The 25788-nt window shown below is 37.3% G+C and overlaps 1 protein-coding gene across 3 annotated transcripts in view; it reads left to right on the top strand.

The window, feature by feature from the left end:
* The window catches only part of Adamtsl3 (ADAMTS like 3), a 347565-nt gene that overhangs the window by 90226 nt on the left and 231551 nt on the right, over positions 1-25788 (top strand). For all 3 annotated transcript variants that reach the window (XM_047534772.1, XM_047534782.1, XM_047534791.1), the window contains exon 4: positions 13064-13191. In XM_047534772.1, the coding sequence (XP_047390728.1) occupies positions 13064-13191 (128 nt within the window). The remainder of the gene's footprint in view (positions 1-13063; positions 13192-25788) is intronic.

The following is a 25788-nucleotide window of genomic DNA, read 5'->3' as shown; positions in this document are numbered from 1 at the left end:
TGGTGCCATATTCATAACAAACAGCTAATCTAGGGAATAGCAAAAATAGGACAATTAACAGAAGAGATTAGCTCACTAGTGGGTCAGTGCTCTCATCTTCTTCTTATAAAGGTAATTTATTGCAGGAAATTAATATATTTTAAGTTAGGTTTGCTTTGGTTATTTATGAAATTGAAGAAAACATTGAGTGTCTGAGGCAACAAAGTGAGATGACATATTTCAAAATGTCTAGAAGGGTATGAAATGCCCAACACATAACAAGGATTAGTGGTTGAAGAGCTGAAGTACTTATTACCCTGATTTGATCATTACACATTGTACACATGTATTGAATTATTATGATGTACCCCAGAGAGGTGTATAAATATTATGCCTCAATAAAATAAGGATAAATAACATAAGCAAATGATGCAATAGAAGCACTTAGATACCATTAAAAGCAATAAAGAGCCAAATTAACATTGTGGAAAAATGAACCAATGACATGGAGTACAAAGAATTAAAAATGCTGAAAAATTCCCTGTTTTGTGTATCTTTTCTTTCATTTCTGTAATTTTTGTTTCATTCCTTTATCACATCTACATTGTTTGGTATAACGCCAGCATTTTCTTTATTTTTGATTCTTTGATTTATAGAACATATTTGCTTAACTTTATTCTTTTTGATGATTTTCAAAAGTTTATATTATCTTCTAAAAAATTCCATACTGGATATTTTCAAAGTTTTATCAAATACATGATTAAATTAAACAAAAGGTTAATGTACAGTTATGTATCTGCATGTATGTGTGTGTGTGTGTGTTTATCATATGCATGTAAGCTTTCTTTTCTAGGAAAATTTTTGGCTTTGATTTCAACTTTGTGATCATATTTCCAACAGTTATTTATACTGCTGATATCTTATAGAATTTCTGTCATTACAGAGACTTTCTATATTAGCCCTGTCTAATAAGTAGCCAGTAGCCATATGTGCCTAACAAGCTCTAAACACATGGCCAGTGTAAGTTCAAGGTCAAATTAGGAAGGTAGAGAAGAATCTAACTTCATTGAAACAGCTGTCTAGAAGTTACCACATCTCTTCGATTACTCTATATACATACAACCCGCTAGACTGAACACAGTTATTTCCACTCTGCCCCTCAGAATGATAGCCTGTTCTGTCCTATGCTCATTGTTCTGTTCAGGTTTGGGAAACTTTTTCTTATTTGTCAAGATGCAACAAAAGTGATACCCTCCCCAGGAAACATCCCTGCAATGTCCCAGATTTGGCCTTCCCTGTTCTTTCAGCACCTAGTACCTTCCTTGCAGTCTTTGCGTTTTCCTTGACAGTCCAACTAGATTAACCTTTGTCAGGGCCTTGGCTAAATGGGGCTTGCTGAATGTTACTTATTGGGTAAGTGGATTTTAACTTTGTTTAGCCTGTGAAACCCTGGCTAACCTGGAAGACATGTTGTTCTGAGCCCTGAATGTCTAGCAGTCATCTAGACTGACTTTTGTTATCTAACCAGGGAGACTCACCTAATGTTTATAGTCAAGGGATTGGGATTTTGGTGTCAACTCTTCCAGTCTTTGGACCACCGGTCTCAGGTGTGCAGATTTCCCTGTCCCTGTTTTCTCTTCATCTGGGGTGACATACCAGCCAGGAGCATGCAGAAGGAGAGGCATGAGGTAGGAACAACATGCTCGTTTCTAGCCAGGCACAGTACACGTCTGTAATCCCAGACTCAGGAGGCTGAGGCAGGAGGATCACAAGTTCAAGGTCAGCCTGAGCAACTTAGCGAGGCCCTAACTAAGCAAGTTAGTGAGACCTTGTCTCAAAATTAAAAACAAAAAGGGTTTGTGGATATAGCTCAATGGTAAGGCACCCCTGGGTTCCATTCCTGGTATCTCCCCCCAAAAACATGCTGGCTTCTTTCATGGCTGACTTTAGTAACTGTCAAATCATATTTCTTGTGGGAGTTTATTTAAAGCCTATGCCCCTAAAATGTGGTCTGGGTAATATTCTTGATGAGTTGTTGGCACAAACCTGTGTTTTTCTATGTGAAAATGGCTAACCATGGATGAAAGTAAATCATGAAGAGAAGTCAGAAAAGAAGTTTTTTTAAAAAACTTGATATCGTTAAACATGAAAAACTATGCCTATTTTTTTTTCCTTAGAAAGAAAAGTCCACTGTAGATTGTCAAATATGAATGCTTTGAGTATGATTTGAGGTATGTTGAAATTAAAAACTTTGCAGGATGATTTTGTGGCTGTTAATGGAGGCTAAGAATGTGTATAAAGTGTGCAATAGGAGTCTTCTTGTGAATGTTGAGAAGCACTGTACCTGTGCAGGTTACTATTTTGCTCCAATTGATGAACAGAAGGGAAACAGTTTGCATTATCATCTCTTTATCTGACAGTTCAAGATATTAATGATCCCTGATCATTCAAATTGTTTAGAAAAGATTTTTTTTTTCATGTTACCCAGGATAAGTTATTGTGAGAGTAAAGAATCTTGCTTGTGTGAACAGTTTTCACAATTCTACCACTATTGACATTTTAGGTTAGATAATTCTTTGTGGTGAGGGACCGCAGGTTGTTTAGCAGCATCCCTGTGCTTTTACCTGCTAATTCTAGTGATAACCACCTCGCCACAGTTGCAATCACTAAGATTGTCTCCAGCCCGGCAGAACTGTCCAACTGAGAAGCACCATCCTAGAACATTTGTTGAAAAGTGTAGGGCTGGAAGTTAATAATTTGTAGCTTCTGGCTTCAGGCCTTGTCCCATCAGCCTTGAGATACCCTGAGGCAGTTTCCATAAATACGGCTTAGAGGCGTGCCAGCCTCCAGGACAGACTTCTTGGCAAGTGTTCACCAAAGAGACCCTGAATTACCCCGGGGTTTTGAAGGCATAGTGGAATGACTTGTTGAACCTGAATTGAACTGACTTATCTATCAGAATAATTAACATTTTTAAAATGTTGTTATTTTATAAGTCCAGCAGTTCAGAAAAAGTACAAAGGAAATGACAAAGAACCCTCAATTCCACTCTCTAGAAATAGCTAATGTTCATATTTGGGTAGTAGCATTCTGAACATAGTTCTGTAAAAATGCTATCCTGTGAAGCATGACATTTAAAAAGTATTTAATTTTGTATGAATTTAATAAATAAGGAAATGGAGTGAGACAGAAGGATTTGCTAAGCTTGAGATGAATGTTCCATCATAGTCCAATAAATTATTTCCTCAAAGATATCTCCAAGTATATCATAGAAGATTATAAAACATTAGGAGGTTAGGTATTGTGTTTTAAAATTTTGTGCTTAAATATTAATGTTATTTGACTTCCTTAAAACTTTCTTCCATTCACCTTCCAAACTTCATCATATTATTATATGTACTAATGTAACATAGTATATTTTCTATTCTAAAACCCTCATTTTCCTGTGGTTTAGTTAGGGTTCAATATTTAAATGGCTGGTGTTCATCGCCATTGCTTTTTTATGACCTCTACAATTCTGTTTTTAAAATTTTGAACCTCCTCCTTGCTAATTCGATTTCATCATCAACTTTTTTTTTTTTTTTTTTTTTTTGTGGTGCTGGGGATTGAACCCAGGGCCTTGTGCTTGCAAGGCAAGCACTTTACCAACTGAGCTATATCCCCAGCCCTCATCATCAACTTTTTAAAGAAAGATTGAGGGTTATTTTTTTTCACATTTGAAAATGTTGCTGAGTGTAACTGTGTATGTGTGTATGCACATGTGTGTGCACGGTGTTAAAATATATGTGACACAAATTTGCCATTTGACCCATTCTCACGGGTATGGTTTGCTGGCATCGGGTGCGTCCACATGGTCGTACAACTCACCACCGTCCACCTCCAGAACTTGTTCATCTTGTAAAGCTGACGCTGCACCCAGTGGGCAGCCACTCCCCATCCTTTCCCTTTCCCGGCCCTGGCAGTTGTCTTTCTGCTTCTTGTCCCGTGGATTTTCCCACTCTAGGTTCTCATAAGTGGCATCAGACACATTTGTCCTATGGTGCCTGGCCCTTTTCACTTAGCAGAGTGTCTTTAGGGTTCATGGATGTGCCAGCATTGCACTCCTTTTTAAAGTTAAAAAAAAAAAACTTTTTAGTTGTTCTTTTTAGTTATGCATGACAGTAGAGTCTATTTTGACATATTTACACAAAGATAGAGTATATCTTATTCTAATTTGGATCCCCGTCATATGGATGTACATTGAGATTCACTGTGGTATATTCATATACGTACACAGGCAAGTCATGTCAGATTCATTCTGCTATCTTTCCTATTCCTATCTTGGCTCCCTTCCCTGTATTCCTGTCTAATCCACTGAACTTCTCTTCTTCACAATTCACAATAGCTAAGCTGTGGGAACCAACCCAGGTGCCTATCACCATGTGAATGGATAAAGAAAATGTGGAATGGAATATTATTCAGAATGGAATGTTCTGAATATGGAATATTATTCAACTATAAAGAATGACTTTATGACATTCACCAGTAAATGGATGGATCTGTAGACTACAATGCTAAGTGAAATAAGCCCATCCCAAAAAACCAAAGGCATGTGCCCCTTTAAAAATCGTGTGGCCTCAGTTAGTTTTAATTATTGCCATTCTGCGATGTGAATCCTATTTTAATTTTCTTGAGAAGTGAGAGAGCTAGAATTTTATGTGAAATCTCTAGATGTTTAAATCTTAGCAAATTTTTTCTTTTCTTGTGTGGCAAAATATACAAGTAAATGAGGTCAGATTCCTCCTGGGGACAATTGTTCTCCCTTTGTCTTAGTCACCAAGGTCACTACTCTTATCCTGAACACAAGGGCTCTGGCATCCCACCTCAAGGGTAAGGTGGAGGATAGTCCTGAGACATGAATGAGATCAGTATTTACCACAGTCTTGTAACATGGAAGCCCAGGAGTTGACCTAGCACCTCCTTTCCTCCTGTGTCTGGTCAGCTGCCAGGTCCTGTGGGTTCCTGTACCTTCAGGCTTCCTACCTGCATCCTCCTCTTCCACACAGTGCTACCAATAATCTGGGCTCTGGCGTGCACTATTTCAGGGGCCACTTTGATTCACCTTCTGATGTGAAGATCTGCTCCCTCAGTCCTTCTCCATACTCCTTCCTGCCAGAGCCCTTTTTCCAAAATACAATCTGCTGAAGTCACTCCTTTGCTTAAAAATAATTTGGTGGTCCAGTAAATTACTGTGCTGGAAGCTCTGCTTTGCCCTACAGATCTACTCTCTGCACTTCCCCACCCTGTACTGCACCCGCTGGGTTGCTGACCTGTATGAATAGCATCAGTGGTCTCTCTGCCCTCTGTTTCCTGGTGGACTTGGCCAATGGTGACATTGCAGGGTACTAGAGAGGAGGAGAGAGGTGAGTGTATTTCCCCGGCTGTCTGTGGGCTGTTGGGCTTTGTGATTCTTGCCCAAAGCCCATAGCTTCTCACAGGCAGCTGTTGCGTACAGCCTCGCCTGCCATCACCCCATAGCACGCAGGTCCCAAGCAGATCGGGGCAGTCCTACAGCCCAGGGGGCTGCACCTTGTGTTTTCCCTGTACCCCGTCCACTCCCAATTCAGTAGAGTGTTCTTAAGATGTGCCCCAAACAGGCCTTAGCAAACACGTTTGTATTGGAGGAATAATGAGAAATATGTGGTCCCTGGAGTTTGGGATAGAATGTGAGTAGGAGCTGGGAGAAATGGAGCTGGAGAATGAGGCAGAGAAAGCCTGTGGGTGTGGCACACGTGTCCTGAGGAATCAGTGAAGGGATTTATAACTGGTAAAATAATTGGGAACACATGGGCTAGGAAAGGGCAGACCACATTGAGAGGGCATTGGCTCTCAGGGTAATGAGTTTTGTAGAAGTATATATTATCAGAAAAGAGTAGACTGGACTGGAAAAGTGAGGAATATGGAGCAGTTCTCAATGGTACCTAGCACACAGCTTCGGATATGTTGGTATTTAATATGTCATGGTTGAACTGAATTTCTGAGTCTATATGACAGCTTGAGTGACATTTTTATGTCATTTCCCTGTTCATATTTTTAGTTTTTTGTTGTTCAAGATCTGAAGGTGGTAGTAACCTGAAAGAATGTATTTACTGTTAACAAAATCTGAGTCATTTGAGATCTCCTTAAATAACCTTTGTGGGAACTTTGGAATGAACCTTTATTTGATGTCTGGGAAGTAATATCCCAGTGGAACTCATTTTATTTGGGGTTGTTTTTAATATGGAGCTGTTAATATAGCATTTCCAATAAGTGACCTTATATGTGAAATCTGTGTTTAATTACTCATGTTTTAGCAAGACTGGTAGAACTGTACTCTTCATTATAAGTCATAGATTTAAGGACTTGTCAGGAAAATGTTTTATGATTTGCTTTATGCCTAGGGATCCAAGAAGGGCTAGCAGTGCTTGAGTCTCTATGAGATTGTGAACACACTACTACAATATTCTTGGCTTTTACCAAGTCCTATTATATAATGAGTAAACAAAATCTTTTTTGAATTTTTCATCCAAAATATTACCCAGCTAGAACTTTACTTAGGAAAATATGATTTCCTAAGAGATCTTTAAGCCTGATAGCTTTAACCAAACAACACAAAGTGCATATTATTTCTTCGGGTGTGTTTTTGTAGGTTTCCCTTTAGTGTTTTACTTTCCCCTTTAAAATAGAAGAACTTATACTGTCTCTCATTGCACAAACTATACATATTCATTCTTTTTTAATTTGTTCTAATTAGTTATATTTATTCATTCTTTTTTTTTTTTTTTTTTTTTTTTTTTGCGGTGTTGGGGATTTGAACCCAGGGCCTTGTGCTTGCAAGGCAAGCACTCTACCAACTGAGCTATATCCGCAGCCCTATTTATTCATTCTTTAACATTAAGAAATAGAGATGAGCAAATAATAAGAACCTTGCATTTAACCCATGCTGTGGGAGATGAGAGGGGTGTGTGATGCTCTGCCCATGGTTCTAGCAGAATTGGTGTGCCCTGGGGAAAACCAGTGTCCCAGTTCTCTTAACCAAGGCTCCAGGAATTGCCCTATTGAAGTACCTCCTCACCCTGGGTTCCTTGTGTCTGTTGTTCTAGGCAACTGGAGATTGACACTGCCTCACTATGCCCTTTCACCTCTCTTTTGCTGCTGCTCTCTGGTTTGAGAGCTACTTGAGGGCCAGGTTCATGCTTGTCCTCCTAGGACATTGAGCACAGAGCCTTGAACTTTGTTGTGTGTTCGTGTGAGAAAATAAGCAAATGCATCCCAGTCCACAAATGTCAGTCAGGAACGTGCATTCCTCATGAAATAACCTAGATAAAATGAAATACTTTAGAAAACCAGAAGTACAGCTATGCTTACAATAAGGGTGGGTAGAGTAAAAGACTTCATTGAGATATAGAAAGAATGTCGCAGTCCAGTGGAGCACAGCAGCAGATGTGTTTGATCCATGATGCAAAATGCTATCTGTGAGTGGTGACAGGTCAGCCACTGCATTTGACTAGATTCCTGGTGGTGAGGGGAAGTGGAGAACACACTAGTCAGTGGGCCCATGAAGAAAACAGGATTTGTATAGGGCAAGTCAGAAAGAAGTTCTGCTTGGGCTCTGGAACATGTGGTTCTTGAAGCCACGGTGGATCACCTATAAAGTGGGAATGGGAATATTTACCTCAAGGGCTTGTGGAGAAAGTGAGAGAGAAGGCAGGAGAACTGCTGGCATGCAGGACTCACTCTGTATGAAAGTAGCTACCTCACCTAGGGCACAATTGTTTTGGTCTCCCTCTAGGCCTTGCCTTTGGGTCTAGTCCCAGGCAGGGACACCGAGCAATATTTGTTAAATCAGACTTGGATTGCGTTCTAACAATTAACCTTTTCAAATAAAATTAACATGGAATTTAAATAATTACTTGATAGGTGTTTGAAAAGGAGGAACTGGGAACAGGGGTACCCAACTGACAAACACAGAAGTTGCTCAAGGCTGATACTTTGGCTATATTTTATTGTCACTAGATTGCACGGCTGGCCACAGTGAGGCTGCTACATACCCCTTCCCTCAGGAGGCTTGCCACCACCACCACGCAGCCTGAGAGTACAGACTCTACCCTGCCTGGTCCAGTTCCTCCTCAGCACATTTCTACCCTCCCTGCCTCCTGCCATTTGACCACAGTGATTGGTATTGTTTCATGTTTTTATTGTAACATTAAACTGTGTTCACAGATTCCAAGTCTGATTAGTTGGCTGCTTAGGAGACTTTATGGTCTGCTTACCATTTTTTTTTTAAAGTAGAAATATGTGTTAATGGAATTTTCGAAGATTAGGGAGCTGTGTCCAGCACGTTTATCAGCAACTCGGGTGAACACATGGATGCTGCAAAACTGGGCGGAATGGCTCACAGATGGGTGATGGGATCAGGGCTGAAGCAGACCTCAGCAGGCTGGTATCCTGGGCCAAAACCAACAAGAGGAAATTCAGTAGTGATTAATGTTAAGTCTTGCATAAGCACAAATGGAACAGAGCTGGCTTTACCATCGTTGTTGTGAAAAAACAAAACAAAACATTATTTTGAAGAAGAACAACAATTGCTGACATTTATTGAGACATTACCAACTACATTTATTGAGATGCTCTGTGATTTATTTTGTATGTTATTTTATTTAAATCCTGTTTGGGTAATGATGACCATTCCATTTAATAGACAAGTTTCAGAAAGGTTAAGAAATGTATCAGATTCAAACAGCTTTTAACCATTATGTGATATTGCCTCCATTGTGAATTCCAATAAAAAGTGTGGCTGAAAAGGAAGGAAGAAGGAAAGAAGAGAAGAAGAGAGAGAGGTAGGAAAGAGTAAAGGAAGGAAGGAGCCAAAGCTTAGGTTTCATGAAAAGGAACATGGACCATAGGGACAATGTGTGGTCTGTGTTCCTCTTAGATAAAACAGTGTTGTATTCTGGACATTGCATTCTAATTTTTTATTTATTTGTTTACTTATTTGTTCATTCATTCATTCATTCATTCATTCATTCATTCATTCATACCTGGGATTGAACCCAGTGATGTTTAACCACTGAGCCACATACCAACCCTTTTTATTTTATTTTTATTTATTTTATTATTATTATTATTATTATTTTATTTTATTTTATTTTTTTTTTGGTGCTGGGGATTGAACCCAGGGCTTTATGCATGCGAGGCAAGCCCTCTATCAACTAAGCTATATCCCCAACCCTATTTTTTATTTTTGAGACAGGGTCGTATTAAGTTACTCACGGCCTCACTAAGTTGCTGAGGCTGACCTCAAACTTGTGATCCTCCTGCCTCAGCTTCCCCTATCGCTGGAATTACAGGCATGGCCCACCATGCCTGGCCTGGACATTACCTTTTTGGATCAAAAGTTTACAAATATAAATGTGTGCAGAGATGGAACATAGTCATGAAAGAGCAAGGCAAATGGAAGGCAGTAGATCTGGCAAGGCTCTAAGAAATACTGCTGCGGAAGAGGATCAGGACTCACTTGCCCATCATTCTAGGGGATTGGAAGTTCCAGGGCAGCAAGTTCTCATTATAAGAAATACAGACACATCTTTTTTAGGAAGGGACCCTGGTGGTGCTTCATTTTGCTTCAGCAGAGTTTTTTCCTGAATGTTTGCTATCATTTATGCTGCTAGGATCAAAGGGAAGAGAGAAGAACTAGGTAGAAATCAGGGACCTTATTGCTATTCTGTGGATAAAGAAAAATACCTGAAAAGAGTAGGAGGGCTTTCTGGTAGGAAGTGGCATGGGGGTTTCCAAGCAATTCAACCATTTTCATGGGCTAGGAGGTGAGAAAATTTTGTAGGCTCTTCTTGAGATGCTGTTTTCTCTCTATTTTCTTGGAGGAGGAGAACATCTTATTGAGCCAATTAGAGAAACCAAATGCTTGTATTTTATAACATACCTATGTTAATTATTTTAGAATCGATAATTTTTTTGTAAATAAAGGTGGAAAAGTTATGGAAAGAAGTATGATTCTAAGTATAAACTTAACAGCTGGGATAGTGGGAATAAAAACAAAATATTGCAAAGAACTCTCAACTTTCATTTAAAAATATATTTGATGATGTTTTTCAACTTTTCACATTTAACCTATCTGCATATGGAGTGACAAAATGAAAAATCAATTTCAGCTGTGTGTATTTTAAACATTTACCAAAATGATTTGGACTTACCTAACATAAATGTCCAGATGAATGTATTAAACTTCTTATTGTATTTTTTTATGAATTAAAACTTTATGTTTTATATTATATTATAGGCAGAACACAGTTATGTTTGGTGGCATTTAAGGGTAGAAAATTGAACTTAACAGTGGTCTAATTAGAACAGTAAATAGTATGGGTTTAATTAGCCCCTGGTCCTGATGACAGATTTGATCAGTCGCCAGATATTTATCCTTTCCTTTCACTTGACTGTTCCTGAAATATTGCCTCTTGTAGGACTGCCTACTGTGCTATGAATAGGGAACTTGGCAAGAAGCCATAAAACCTGTGGACCAGTGAGACTTGAGTGAAAATGATTGGAAAGCGCTCTCTTTGCTCCTAGTCATTATTTCTTCATTTCAGTTTTGAAGGTCCTTTCTATAGATCCCTCTAATTTAATTTTTTTTTTTTTTTGGTTGGATGAGGTAACTTGCCTAAGGGCTTAAGGAAACCTGGGCAATATCTAGTTTAGTCACATGCTACAGTTTATTAGTTGCATCATGAATTCCTTTATACACTTTGCCTTTCTCCAACTTAGAACCTACCCATTAAACTCTGGTTGATTTGAACTTTTCCATATACCAGTGGGATATGGTTTTATTTCTTTGCTTACTAGTTTTAATTATGGTATTATGTGTTTTATTTTTTAAAAGATTGCATAAAATAACAGAAACAAACACAAAAATAAAAGATGTTAAAATCACTCAAACCCTCTCTCCTGGAGGTAATCCCCATAACATTTCATTTAAATTTTTACTCCTCTCTATGCATGTACAAGTTCACCTGAATTAAAAATGATATAGGCCAGGTGTGGTAGTACACTCCTATAATCCCAGTGACTCAGAGGCTGAGGCAGGAGGATGGCAAATTTGAGGCCAGCCTCAGCAATTTAGCAATACCCTCAGCAACTTAATGAGATCCTGTTTCAAATTTAAAAATAAACAAAACTGGGGATGTAGCTCAGAGATAAAGTATCAAGTCATAATGTTTTCATTTCATTTTTGAAGGTCATTTTTACCTAATTTAATTATTTTTGTACCACCACCACCACCACCAAAAAAGATATAGCATGTATTTATTTTTATCTAGTGATTTCATTTTGCCCTAAACACATATTTTTATTATTTTTATTTATTTATTTGGTACTGGGGATTGAACCCAGGGGTGCTTAACCACTAAGCCACATCCCCAGCCCTTTTTATTTTTTATTTTGAGACAGGGTCTTGGTAAGTTACTTATGGTCTTGCTAAATTGCTGAGACTAGCCTCACTCAAATTTGGGGTCCTCCTGCTTCAGCCTCCCCAGTTGCTGGAATTACAGGTGTTTACCACCATACCTGGCATAGACACATAGTTTTAAAAAGAAATTTCAAACAACAGGAAAGTTCAGAGGTTAATAAATTGGCACCCATGATAGCACCACCTGGTTTTATCAAATTTACTATTTGCCCTAAGTGGCTTAGGGCCTCGCCAAATTGTTGAGGCTGGCCTCAAAATTGTGATCCCTCTGCCTCCTCAGCCTCCCAGGTTACTGGGATTACAGGGCTGGTTTTTGGTGATAGGGGAAAATGAGACATTTAGTTGTGATTCTTCCCCAGCTGATTCACTCCTCATCCCACCTCCTCCATTCTTAGAGATCATTTGATCTGAGGCCTTTTAGCCCACACAGTTGTACTTTTACTACTCCATTTTTAAGTGTATATTCATAGTCCTCTGTGTCATCTGAAGATGAAGAGAAAATGCTTTGTGTTTTAATTTTAATGTAATTAAATCTATCAGTCTTTCCCTTTATAGTTTCTTCCTTTATTAACATATCTAGGGCAGTCTTTCTTGCACTAACTATAATTTTATGATTTTGGTATTTATAATATAAATTTCTACTATGTCTGGAATTAATTTTGGTATATTTTATGAAGAAGCTATCTATGATTTTTAAAAATCCATTTATCACATCGATTTGTGGTCTTATACTACAGTCTTATTCTTGGGTCTGTTTCTGGACTCTTATTAAATTTTAATAGCTCAGATTGCTTATTGCTACATCAGTTCTGTGCCCTTTTAATTGAGACAGTTTCCTTCTCATTCCCTTCATTTAATCTTTTAATATTGTGGTTAAAAAAAAAAACCCACATAACACAAGATCTAATTTCTTAACAAATTTTGAAGTATATAGCATTGTTAACTAGAAGCACAATGTGTTGCAGCAGATCTCTACAACTGTGTAATTTTGTGTGGCTGAAACTTCATACTCATGCAATAGTGATTCCTTATTTCTCCCTCTGAGTCCCTTGAAGCTGCCATTCTACCTTCTGCTGCAGTGAGGTGGACTCCTTTAGAAATCTCATAATTGAGGTAGGATTATGCAGCATTTTGCCTTCTGTGACTTGCTTGTGTCGCTTAGTGTAATATCCTCAAGATTCATCCATTACTTTGCCTGACAGGTCAGCAAGTCAGAATTTCAGTGGTGAGCACTTCTTAGGTTCAGGCTGGGACCCTTCTATGTAAGAAAAATAATGATCATAGAAGAAACGATAGAATGATATTTAACCAAGTTATTTAAATTTAGGAATGATAAAATTTTATACTTAAAATCGAGCTTTGAAGCCATCTGAACAAAGCCTTCTTAACATAGAAAGACATGCTTGTGCCAGCTAGTTTCTGTATAAACCTTTCTTATGTGGTTTTTGAAAACACAGCCATTCTAAAGCAAAGCATGTGTAGGCAACTCTGTGAGCAATCTAGAAGAAGAATCTGGAAGAACTGGGGAAACTTTGGGATATTTCTACCACATGTGTCTATAACTCATTATGTGTGTTTCACATTTAGACCTCAAGAAACGCTCGCTCAGATGAAGACAAGGATGGCAACTGGGATGCCTGGGGCGACTGGAGCGACTGCTCCCGCACCTGTGGGGGTGGAGCCTCCTATTCTCTGCGGAGATGTTTGACAGGAAGGTCAGTGGTGGCTTGAGCTGCCCTGTGTGGGGGGCATGTTGGTGCCTCTGGAGCGCTGGGGAGGGGCATCCCCTTGACTTGGCTTTGGAACATACTGTGACAGTGGTTGAACATCTGCTATATAGAAATATTAGTCAACCTCAAGTTAACATATGTAAATAGTAATGGACTGATTTTCAAGCATATGATCACATACCTCAGCCAGACAGTTCTCACAGGACTCAGGGGCACCAGGTACACTGACTTTGAGGAAGAAAGAGAAGGCTTGCCTCATTATATCACTGAGATTTGAGGTAAGATGTTATATTGTGGGGTTTCCACCCTTGAGTGGCTGCAATTTTAATTCATTTCTCATTTATTTACTCTGAGCAACCAACCCATTGATTAAGAAGGTAATGCAAGTTCTGTTTCCACATCTCAGGTATGTTTTTATTAAATAGCATTTGTAAAATATAAGATCAGTTCATTAATAAAACCCATAAGCCTGTACTCCTCCTTACTTTTTGAGACAATTTGAGATAATTCTTCATAGGACAATTTGAATCCCAGCTAGTTTCTCTCAGCTCTAAGGGAAGGCAAAGCCCCAGGTTGACTGAGCCTGACATGCTGGTCCTGGATCAAAGAAGACTCCAAGGTTCCGACAACCATTTTTCAGATTTAAGATGCTGTCAGATGAAAGAGTAAATTGATTATCACTGACGAGCTTCAAGGTATAGAGCAGAAATTTAGGGAGAATATATTTTTTCCCTAGTTTAGACTTCATCAAGGTTGCTGTTTAATGACCAAGTATGTCCGCCAGTTTCCTTAATCCTTCAGTAAATGGTTATGAAACTGAACCCGATGAACTTTCTCAATGAAATTTCAATGGAATCTTGTCCTTCCTCTAGGTCTCTGGCTCCAGACCCTTTTTCTACCCTTGTTATATGTAAGGAGTTTAACACTTGCGAATTCAACTAATGCATATCCTGCCCACATGGTTCCTATAGTCCAGGGAGACAAACAACAAAGAAGCCTCAAATTATGTGTAATTAAAAATTGTGTCTTGGGAATATGAGGTGGTTTGCCTGCTTCCTCATGTTTTCATGCTGGTGAGGAAATAAAGGCCCTACTATTCTAGGTGTACAAAGCTGTGTGGAAGTATGATGGGGATATGGTATAGTATTGGGATGTACTTATCCTGCTGAGGCCTGCCACAGGAGGGCCATGCACCTGTGGCTCAGGGGAGAGGAAGCTTCTTATGTGAAGCATAAGTTCCTTCCCTTTACTGAGTAGTCACTAGAGGGAAAGGATTCAGGCAGAAACTAGAGTAGGGAAGGTAAGACTTCGGCACCTTTTTAACCTCCCAGGTCTGAGAAATCTGAATAATTTGCTACTAAAAACAGAGTTATAGTGGAAAGGAGTGGGGTTTGTTTGCATTCATCTTTGTTGATTTTTAAAAAAAATATTAAATACTTGTGTTTGTTTAAAAAAGAATTTAGGGTAATACACTAAAGGCTATGAATGAACACATTCATCCTTTTATCATTCAACCAGAATACTTACATGTTTATTGATTATTGGATTAATTTTTGAAATGATGTTGATTGTGCTTTTGCCAAGTGACATGTTTTCAAATGTGTGTGAGTTCATGCTGAGAAGTTCATATCCTATGTGAATTCTGCTGCTGATGCAAAGTCTGTGGATTAAGAAGGTCAATCTCAGCTGGGCGCAGTGGCCCACACCTGTAATCTCAGTGGCTTGGGAGGCTGAGGCAGGAGGATTGTGAGTTCAAAGTCAGCCTCAGCAGGGTGCTAAGCAACTCCCCGTGAGACTCTATCTCTAAATAAAATATAAAATAGGACTGAGGATGTGGCTCAGTGTTGGAGTGCCCCTGAATTCAATCCCTAGTACCACCCCTCAAAAAAATAAAAGAAACAAAGAAGGGCAATGGCACAGCTTCTTGTCTTTTCTTTTCTACACTTATTCAGATAGGAAGATTTGGGTCAGGAGGAGAGGGAAGGGACTTGAGTTTACTGTTGTGAGCAAGCATGGATGTTGAAAGCTGGCCACTGTGAACACTGATGGATTTTTCTGAGATACTGCCCCTGCCCTCCCAGATCCCTTGGAATCTCTTGCCTCCAGTTCCCTTGACATATTTTATTCTCAACACTTTGTCCTGGCAGTACTGTTCTTTCCTGATCTCCTGGACAGGTAGTCATCTTCCCAACTCCTGCTTGTTTACCTGTATTCTCCCTGAGTGGTTGCCCCAGTGAGTTCCTGAGACAACCCCACACTGGCTCTTTCTTGCATGTGGCCCACCCACCTCTGGTCCACAGGAAACCCACACATGCTTGTTGCTAAACACATTCTCAAAGTTCAGGGATCCAGTACAGAGGCACCTACTCTGCTTACAGGGGCTGCTGCAGCTGATTTCTCACCTGTCAAGTTTCTCAGGTGTGAATTACACACCAACAGACTACAGGGGACACATTGAACCCTTTGAGCTGTGTCCCTGAAGTTTATTCCTCTTGGTTTGAAGTTAGCAGATTGAAGCCTTCATTCCCTTCTGCTCTGGGTCGGGTAGAGTGAAAGAGAGAATAGCCTGTGAGAAAGTGGAACACCATTTTCATTTTCACTGCACATACTTCATTCACTTCTTTTTTGTTTTCTCTGTCCTGAAGAATTCTAAATGGTCTTGAACTGGACTAACTGCTCTCTAGCAAAGAACACAGGGAGCATGCTGGAATCTCATTTTCTGACCTCCTGGTAGTGTTGTTTGCCTCTTTCCTGTGTTCCAACTCCTGTTTCCTGATCACATCTCTTCTTTCTCTTAGTTCCTTCTTGTTTTTTATGGAGTACATTCTCCAGGAACTTCCTGAGTATGTGAAAATGTCTTTCCCCTTAAATTTGAATGATGATTTTTCCAAGTATATGATTATGCAGGAATAATTTTCCCTGAGAAATTTAAGAACATTGCTGCACCTCCTTCTACCACCAAATGGTGTTTATGGAAAAATCTGACAGCATTCAGAATCTCTATTCTTTTTTCCTCTTCCCTGGATATATAAAAAAGTTTTCAACTGCCCCAGTGTTCTGAAATGTCATGCATCTATGTCCTGGTGTGGGTCCATTTTCATCCATTGTATTGGGCACTTAATGGACCCTTTACTATGAAAACTCACTCCCTTCAGTGTTGAATTGTTTCTTGGATGATTTATTCTTTATTCTTTGTTTTTTTTTTTTTTTCTATTTTTGTTGTTGTTGAAACTCCAATTATTTGATCATTAGCTTTTCTGGTTTTCTCTTTGTCCATTTGCCATGCTTTCTGGGAGATCAGTCTAAACTTATGTTCATATTGTTTTGCTAATTATTTCCTACTAAGTATTTTCTCTATTTTTTTCTGAGATAATTTCTTTCCTTGAATTTTTAAAATAGGATGCTATCCCTGCATGATTCTATTTAATCTCTGAGGACATAAATAAATTCCTGGTGGGGAGCTATTGGGGGAGTTTTCCTTTCATCTTATAGTCTTGGTTTCTTCCCAATTTTTGTTTTCTGGCTTGTTTGCTCATTTTTTAAAATCTCTATATTTCACATTAGAGACTTTTCTGTGGTTTCTGGTGACTCTTGTTTGTTCATTTTTAAGAAAAGTCACTGTGAGTTTAATTGGAGAGAGACGTGCTGGTCCATCTTGTTGTCTGATGATATCTCTGGTTTCGGACTGCCCTGATTTCTCAAGGAGACTCTTCTAATTCCAATATCTAGGAACCAAGGGGGCAGAAAGCTGGAATCTCTGCATTAAATATGCGAATTCATGTTTAGCCCCTGTTCTCTGGCCCTTTGTTGCAGTCATTCTCTCTCAGTCCAGAGACTTCTGTTTTACCCACTTGAGATGATAGCACTGTCTTTGTTTAAAGCAAGAGAGGGTTGCTTGGGCCTAGCTGCTTTGCACATGTACTTCCAACCTGTCATGCAATTTTTGACCCCAAGTTTATCCCACCAGAAATGTCTTTTTTACTACTTCTGGATATTTTGGTGAGTTCTGTAGAACAAATGGAGTTGCTTCTAGAAATTCCCCATGACTCTCTTAGGATTTACCTTTTTGTGGTCTGTGGAGTCCAAAGACATCCTCAGTATGAGACAGATAATTTAAATACCTCCACAACTCTAACAGAAATTGAATTTGCAATATAAAAAATCTCTTCTAAACGATCTCCAGTCCCAGATGGTTTCACTGGCAAATTCTACCAAGCATTTAAAGAAGAATTTATAAAAATTCCATACAGTCTCTTCCAGAAAATAGAAGAGGAGGGAACACTTCCCAATTCACTTTATGAATTTAGTATGATTCTAATACCAAAACCAGAGAAAGGCTACACAAAATAAGAAAATTAAAGACTGATATATCTCATGAATATACATGTAAAGATTATTAATTAAATATTATCAAATAACCTTTAGAAATATAGAAAAAGAATTGTACACCATGACCAAGTGGGTTTATTCCGTGTTAGACTGGTTCAATACCTGAAGTTAGTTAGTGTAATCCAGCCAGTTTAAGACTGAAGAAGAAAAAAAGCCCCACAGGATCCTATCAGTTGATGTGGAGAAAGCATTTGGCAAATATCAGCTCATGAAGAACAACTCTTAGTAAAATGAGAATAGAGGAACCTTCCTCAGCTTGACAACACCTAAAAACCTACAGATAACATTATACTTAATGGTTATATTACTTAATGGTGAGAAACTGAATATTTTCCCCTTAAATCAGGAGCAAGGCATAGTATCTCTTCCCACCAACAGAAAGCTGAAAGTTCTGCCCAGAGTAATTAAGTCGAGAAAGGAAAATACGTAAAGCTGTCTTTCTTTGTGGATGACATTTTCGTCCACATAGAAACCCCCAAGAAATCTACAAAGTAACTTCTAGAACTAAAACATGAGTTTAGCAAGGTCTGGGATGCAGAATAAATATACAAAAAAAAAAAAAAAAAAAAAAACCTGTTGTATTTCTCTTACTAGTGATCAACTTAGAAACCAAAATAAAAAATGGTGTCTTTTATAATCTCTCAAAAATGTCAAATATGTAGGTTTAAATCTCTGTGAACATGTATAGGACTTCAAGGTGCTAATGAAAGAAATAAAAGAAGCTCTAAATAAATGGAGATACATAACTTGTGCATGGGTTGTGAGACTCAACTCAGTGAAGATATCAGTTCTTCCCAAATTGATTATAGACTCAATCCAATTTCTCTTAAAATACCAGCAAGATACTTTTTGTAGGTGTGAACAAACTTATTCTAAAATTTATACGGAAAGGCAGAGACCTTCCTCTTTTCTGAAAAGAGAAAGAGCACAGTAGGAAGAATCAGTTTATTTTATATTAGGACTTATCATGTAACTATTGTAACCAAAAGTGGTATTGGCAAAAGGACAAATGCGTAGATCAGTGAGAGAAAATATTTGCAAACTGAATATCTGTACTAAAGACTACTATGCATATTAAAAATGCTTTAAAATCAACAACTAAAAATCAAAGTGGCTAATTAGGAAAGGCACAAAAGATCAACTGATATTTTACCAAAGAGGACACACAGATGGCAAATAGCACATGAAAAGATGGTCAACATTACTAGCTATTAAGGAAACACAAACTAAAACAATAATGAGGTATCACTACATACCTATTAGAATGTCAAGAAAAGAAGAAAAAAGAATTGAGAACACTAAATGATGGCAAGGATGCAGGGAAACTAGATCACTTATGTGCAGTGGCCGGAATGCAAACTCGTATAACCATACTGGAAAATGGATAGTTTTTAAAAACATACATGTAACTGTCATGTAACTCAGTGCTTGTAATCCTGGGCATTCATCCCAGAGAAATGAAGACATAGGTTCACATAATTAATATGTATAAATGTTTATAGAAGCTACATTCATAATAGCCAAACAGTGGAAGCAACCCAGATGCCCTTCATTGGGTGAATAGTTAAACTGTGGTACATCACATCATGGAATACTACACAGTATGAAAAGAAACCATTGACACACAAAGAACCTGGATGAGTTTCCAGAGAATTAGAATGAGATTTTAAAAAGTCAGTCTCTAAAGGTTGCATACTATGATTCTGCTTATATAATACTCTTGAAATGAAGCAAATTATAGGAATGAAGACCATATTAGTAGTTACTAAGTGGTAAGGAAGGGGTTGGGTGGAGCGCAGGGGCTACAGCTACAGAAAAGCAGTTTGAAGCAGTCTCGTGATAAAGCAATGTTATATACTTTAACTGTATTAACAATTGTTACCAGTTTTGCAAGATGTTGTTGAGAGAAACAGGGTAAAGGGTATGTGATACCTCTTTCCGTTGTTTCTTACAAAAGCACATGATTTATAATTATTTTAAGATAAGAGATTTTATGTATTAAAAGAACCCTCAGAAATTCCAAGTAAAGTAGGACATAAATCCATTTAACAGTAAAGTTGAACCTACAAGAAATTAAGAAAAGTCCACAGAGTCAAAAACTAAAGAGGAAACTGAAGACCAGCAAGTGCATAACTAATTCCTTGCCTGCCCTGGCAACGGGAATGGGGTTTGATGGTCCCTAGAACTCACGCTGTTGAGTTTTAATTCCTTCCTAATCCAGAAGATGGAGTTTTGAGTGTATGTGAAGCACAGCAGCATGGAACTGCAGCCCCAACATAAAGAAGGGACCCCATACACTTACTAAACAGATGGTCCAGTAAAAAAAGCATCATTCCATCAGCATAAGGAACTTAAATATCTTGGTACTTAATTCTGATTAGAAATAAATTTTCCACTTTGGAACAATGGACCTGTTTTCTCAAGAGTTTGAGGTACAAGTATATTGACCTGTCTCTGTTGTAGGTGTTAAGTAAGTGGAATGTATCTCACATGACTGGAAGCTTTGAGAGGAAAACACTAACACGAGTAGTGGTTTTGTAACTGTGATGAGTGGCAACAGTGACAGATCTAGAGAGACAGACTGCCAAACCAGGCTGTCTGAAGATTTCTATTGCAATCCTAAAATATATAATAGGCAGGGAAATATTTGCCATAAGTAAGCACTAGTAGGTGCAGAAGTGAGAATTCAAGGGAGAAAAGTCACCCAGTTATCTGTATTAGTGCAAAAATAGCATCTGATTAAAATGAATACTTATTCACAATTGAAAAGAAAAATCTTAGGAAAACAGGAATGGAGGTGTATTCAATGCACAGTCAATATTATACTTCTTAGTAAAATGTTACTTTATATTTTTTAATACTAGGTGTGAATAAAAGGGAAATACTGGGGAATTATATTGGCCAAATTATATTGTTATATCATGTGCATGTAAAAAAAAAAGAATGCTTGTCATTGTTTATATTCATTACTGAGGATCCTAGTCAGGGTAATAAGACAAGAAAAAAAAGTGTAATAATTGAAAAAGAAGAAATGCATTGTATAGGTACTACCTGATTATATGTATAGAAAATCCAAGAGTTCCTATAATACTAATAAAATAGTTCATGGGAACAAGATTAATGCATAAATACTGTGCTCTTACACAGTAGCAAAAACTAAATAGAAGGCTAGGAATGTAACTCAGTTGTAAAGTGCTTACCTAGCATGTGCAAGGCCCTGGGTTCCACCCCCAGCACTGAAAACAATAGCTAATTAGAAAGCAAAATTTCAAAAGGTAACATTTATACTACTGAAAAACATAAAGTGCTTTGTAATAAATAAAAGGTGTATACAGCCTTTAGGGAAGATTTTAAAAGCTCATTTAAATAAACGGGGAGATATAATATGATCATAAATAGCAAGTCTCAATATCATAAAAGGTCAGTTTTCCTAAACTTCTCTTTAAATGGAGTGTAATTCCAATTATAATGGAATTATAAAGATAACAAAAGCAGTTTTGAAAAAGATGAAAATAGGCAACTTGCACGGACATTAAAAATTTTAAATTTATTTGTAATAATGGCATTAGCATAAATATACCAATGTAGCAAACTTGAGAGTTCAGAAATAGAAATATGTATCCAAGAGTTTGATATATTTTGAAGATGTCATTATAAATTAGTAGAGAAAGGTAAATATCCAGTGACTCAGACATGATTATTGATATCCAAAGGAAAATATTAAAATGTATCAGTCCATATAAAGAATAAGTTCCAAGTAGATTAAAATCTACTTGCAGAATACAAATTTTGAAAATATTTAGGAAAAAAACAGAAGAAAATCTCTGGGTAGTGAAATATTCCTTAACTAAGATAATAAATAGTTATAAAGATAATAAATAAAGTTATAAAGATAATAAATAGTTATAAAGGAAAATCTTGATACATTCAAGCACAGTAAACACTTCTTATAAAGACGACTATAACCTTAAGGAAATACAGTCGTAGAAAATCTTGACAATTTATATAATCAGTAAAGAATAAGTATCTGAAATATTTAAATAACTTCTACATACCAGTAAAACAAAAGCAAAAACAAACTAGTAGAAAATAAACAAAGTATTTAACACAGAAATTCATAGAAGGGGAACCTGCATAGTCAAAACTAAATGAAAATATTAATGTAACCAACAAAAAAAAATGTCAAAAGAATAAGAAATGAAATATGTTGGGGCTGGGATTGTGGTTCAGCGGTAGAGCACTTGCTTAGCACATGTGAGGCACTGGGTTCGATCTTCAGCACCACATTAAGAAAATAAATAAAGTTTATCTACAACTAAAAAAAATATAAAAAAGAAATATGTCATATTTTTCAGACTTAGAAAGACATTAAAAGTTTTGAATTGCTAAATATTGCCTAGTTGTGTAAAAATGAGAACCTTTTTGCGCTAGTTATGATCAAAGTGGTTTGTCCATATTAGAGAGCAATTTGTGAGAGTATCTTCCATAGCAAAACTATCAATGCCCATAAAGTAACAATCCCTCTTAGTTGTAGGCCTCAGAGAAACCTGTGCAAATTTGACTAAGATGACAATATAGGATTGCTCATTGCATAACTATAGGTACAGTTTAAAATTTGGAACCAACTTAAATTTTTGACATGAGGAAAATCCATTGATAAATAAAAATAATTGATGAATAAATTGTATATTTATAAATTGGATTCCTATAAGGAAAAAAATCAGACTGTAGAAGGCCAGATACACAAAGGCAGATATAAAGTTGAGCTGAAAAATCAAGCTGTGAAAATTTTCTTTTTGGGGGGGTGGGGGGCAGGACTAGGGATTGAACCCAGGAGTGCTTAACCACTGAGCCACATCCCCAGCCCTTTTTAATATTTTATTTATTTATAGACAGGGTCTCGTTGAGTTGCTTAGTGCCTGGCTAAGTTGCTGAGGCTGTCTTTGAACTCTCAATCCTCCTGCCTCAGCCTCCTGAATTGCTGGGATTACAGGCATGTGCCACGGTGCCCAGCCTCATTGCCTCTTTTATTTCAGAGTAGTACTTGCCTCAATTATTCATTTTTTAGGATTTATGTCATATTATAATCTTAATCTGTATTCTGATATTTGCTTTTAGGCCTGAGGAACTCCACATTTGCCTTCTATCTGAGCTCATTTAATTTAAACAAATATATGAGGTTGGGAAACATGCTAAAGGCCCCCCCTCCCCCAAAAAGAAAAACATATATAAAACTAGATATATAACTTTATATAAAACTAAGTGAGAGAATACTATGTTCTGTGGTATTTACAGCGAGATAAGGGGATGGCAGTTTAAGTCCTTTTTCCAGCTTGGTTCCTGGCATGGGGCCAGACCTGGAGCATATCCACTTATACAATGTTTCAGAAATAGGGAGGCTAACTTCATTTTCCTGCATAAAAACAAAATTAGCTTAATTCAAGAGGAGGGGGCTGTGTTCTTAATGATTCTAGCATTTCTACTTCTCACCTTTGGGGCCGTACTAGAGCTTAATTGTCCCTGACCCATTCCCCATATTAAACATATTCACTGTGATTTTAGAAGTACTCAGATTTTTCTAGAAGGAAACCTACTTCCTTTGGAAGGCTTATCGGGCCTCTTTATCACTGAGCAGCCATAGAGACCCATTAAATCTTCATAAATATTGAACACTTGTGGTCAGTTTTTCTTGGAAGTAGAATATGGAGGTGATTGCATAGAAAGCCAAACAAAAAGTCATCCCAGGCTTTAGAAAGCATTCTGGAGCCTTCTTTCTTATCAGTGTGCTCCTTTAAATTCATGACTTAGGGACTGGGATGAATGTAGCTATTTTTCTCATTTATTTCTTTGTGGATAAAGTAATTTTAGAATTTTATTACATTTAAATGCTCAAGTCGGTTCTGTTGTGCTGCAAACCATACGCCAGCCAGAATGTCTCTTTCTTTTGCAAAAATGTGTAACTTGATATTCCAGTCAAGTGCCAACCATGGGAAACACAGGTTTAACTTAACTACTATTTTAAAAATTAATTTATTTTTATTCTTCAAAACACATGCTTCTCAGTCTTTATGATACTAGTATTTGAGTCAATATATCATCAAGTGAATATAATAAATTATAGTGCTATGAACTCTAGGGAAATTTTATTAATGTTTTTAATGTATCCTCACGGAATCAACATATGTTTTTTATATATTCATAAATTTATGACTTCAAAAGTGTTCAGTTTCAGGGTGCTATGAATGTTGTAATGGATAAAAAATACATAATTTTAAAATGATGTTCTTAAATTTTCATATACTCCTGATAACCATTAGTTCTTGCATATACTAATTAGAATGATATTAAAACTTGCAAGTAATATTTCTGCAGCTTACTTGCTTTGGGCCAAAGGAATTATTTCCAGAATAAGCTGGCAGGTTCCTGCTTGGGGAATTAGGACTCCAATGTCCTTAACTTTAAAATAACTTGCATTTCATTTTATGCCTGTTTCATAAAGTAGTCATTCATTCTCACACTGAATTGTAAGCAAAGCATACCCCATCAGTAGAGACCAGTCAGTGGGTTTAGTATTCTAAGTTGGACAAAGGGAAATAGAACATTAAAAATGGTGGCCCTGTAGTTGGGTTTCAAAACCTTACCGCTGACTTGTAAAGATAGTTAGGAGATAATCTCATTGCATCTTCCTATCTGCCTCCTGGTACATAGTAGGTTCACTGTAAGGTGTTAAAAAAGAAGGAAGGCATCCAAAATGGTGCTTTGTATTTTGAGATTTTATGAAATAACATGCTTTGTTTTTCACTTTGATGCAGTTAACTGGGATTTGGAGTGAGGATATACTTACCATTTTGGTTTAAATTTTTAAGCTCAAAACTCAAGATGCAAGCTAGTGACTCTAGGATATACTAGCTTAAAATCAGGACACAGCAAGTGTCTGTGGGATATAGACCATGGGTATGTGGTCTACAAAGCAGTCCTGAGGCATAGCCATTAGATACCTTTGATGGATATGTCCTTCCCTACCTTTTCAGTTTAAATATCTTCCTTCCAAATATAGTTTTTAAAAAAACTTTAAATGGCTAAAATTAAACAAAAGCATCTCAAAAATTATTCCTGTAGTTCTAAAACATTTTAAAGAAAAAGCCATTCTTTGTATGTTTCAACAATTTTTGTATCCCAGTGTTACTAATCAATTCAAATACTATCTTAAACTGTGTCTAATTTGCCTGCCCCCTTTAAATTGTAATTACAAGCTTTTGGACTATAATCAATATGGTACAAAAAGCTTTTAGTTATCACTTCCCAGATCTATTAGCAGTTTTCCTCAATTGGGGCTTTTCCAAAATAAGTCAAGTAACTTAGATTATCCTTTCACTTTTCATGTTATTTATTTTCTTCTTTTATCCACACACAGACAGTGAAGTGAAATACATCTTCTGAGTGCGTGAGCTTGTCCACAGGCGTAGCTGCTGTTCTCAGCAGAAGAGAGTTTTTTCCTTTGACCAGGAAAGAGACTTCTTCACTAGTTTTCCTGCCAGCCTCACACTTTGGTGCACCTTGAATGTTTAAAATTTGATATAATCTCATTAAGTTTTTAATGTTTCAGAAAACTATACCTAAGACAAGCCAAAACATGGAAATACACAGGTGTAAAATATTAAGCCTTCGTCAACCCACTTGCCATAATCTGGGAAGATGTAAATTTGAGAAGGAGCAGCTAATTGGACCTGTCTGTCTTCAGGTGGAGACATTTAACTACCACTCAGGCAATGCTTCTGGAGTTAGCCATGATGCTGTTTTCTTCACTCCCAAAACCTCTCTCCCAAGGTTTTCTTTAATTTCTTTCTTTAGTGTTCTGTAGTTCTCATTGTAGAGGTCTTTCACCTCTTTTGTGAGATTGATTCCCAAGTATTTTGTTTTTTTCGAAGCTATTGTGAATGGGGTAGTTTTCCTAATTTCTCTTTCTGAAGATTCATCACTTATGTATAAAAATGCCTTAGATTTGTGTGCATTGATCTTATATCCCGCTACTTTACTGAATTCACTAATGAGATCTAAAATTTTTCTGGTGGAATTTCCTGGTTCCTCTAAGTATACAATCATATCATCAGCAAATAGGGATAGTTTGAGTTCTTCTTTTCCTATTCGTATCCCTTTAATTTCTTTGGTCTGTCTAATTGCTCTGGCTAGAGT

The sequence above is a fragment of the Sciurus carolinensis genome, chromosome 2 (assembly GCF_902686445.1).
Source record: "Sciurus carolinensis chromosome 2, mSciCar1.2, whole genome shotgun sequence".
Taxonomy (NCBI): domain Eukaryota; kingdom Metazoa; phylum Chordata; class Mammalia; order Rodentia; family Sciuridae; genus Sciurus; species Sciurus carolinensis.
The sequence above is the reverse complement of the archived record's forward strand: the minus strand, read 5'-3'. Positions and strand labels throughout refer to the sequence as shown.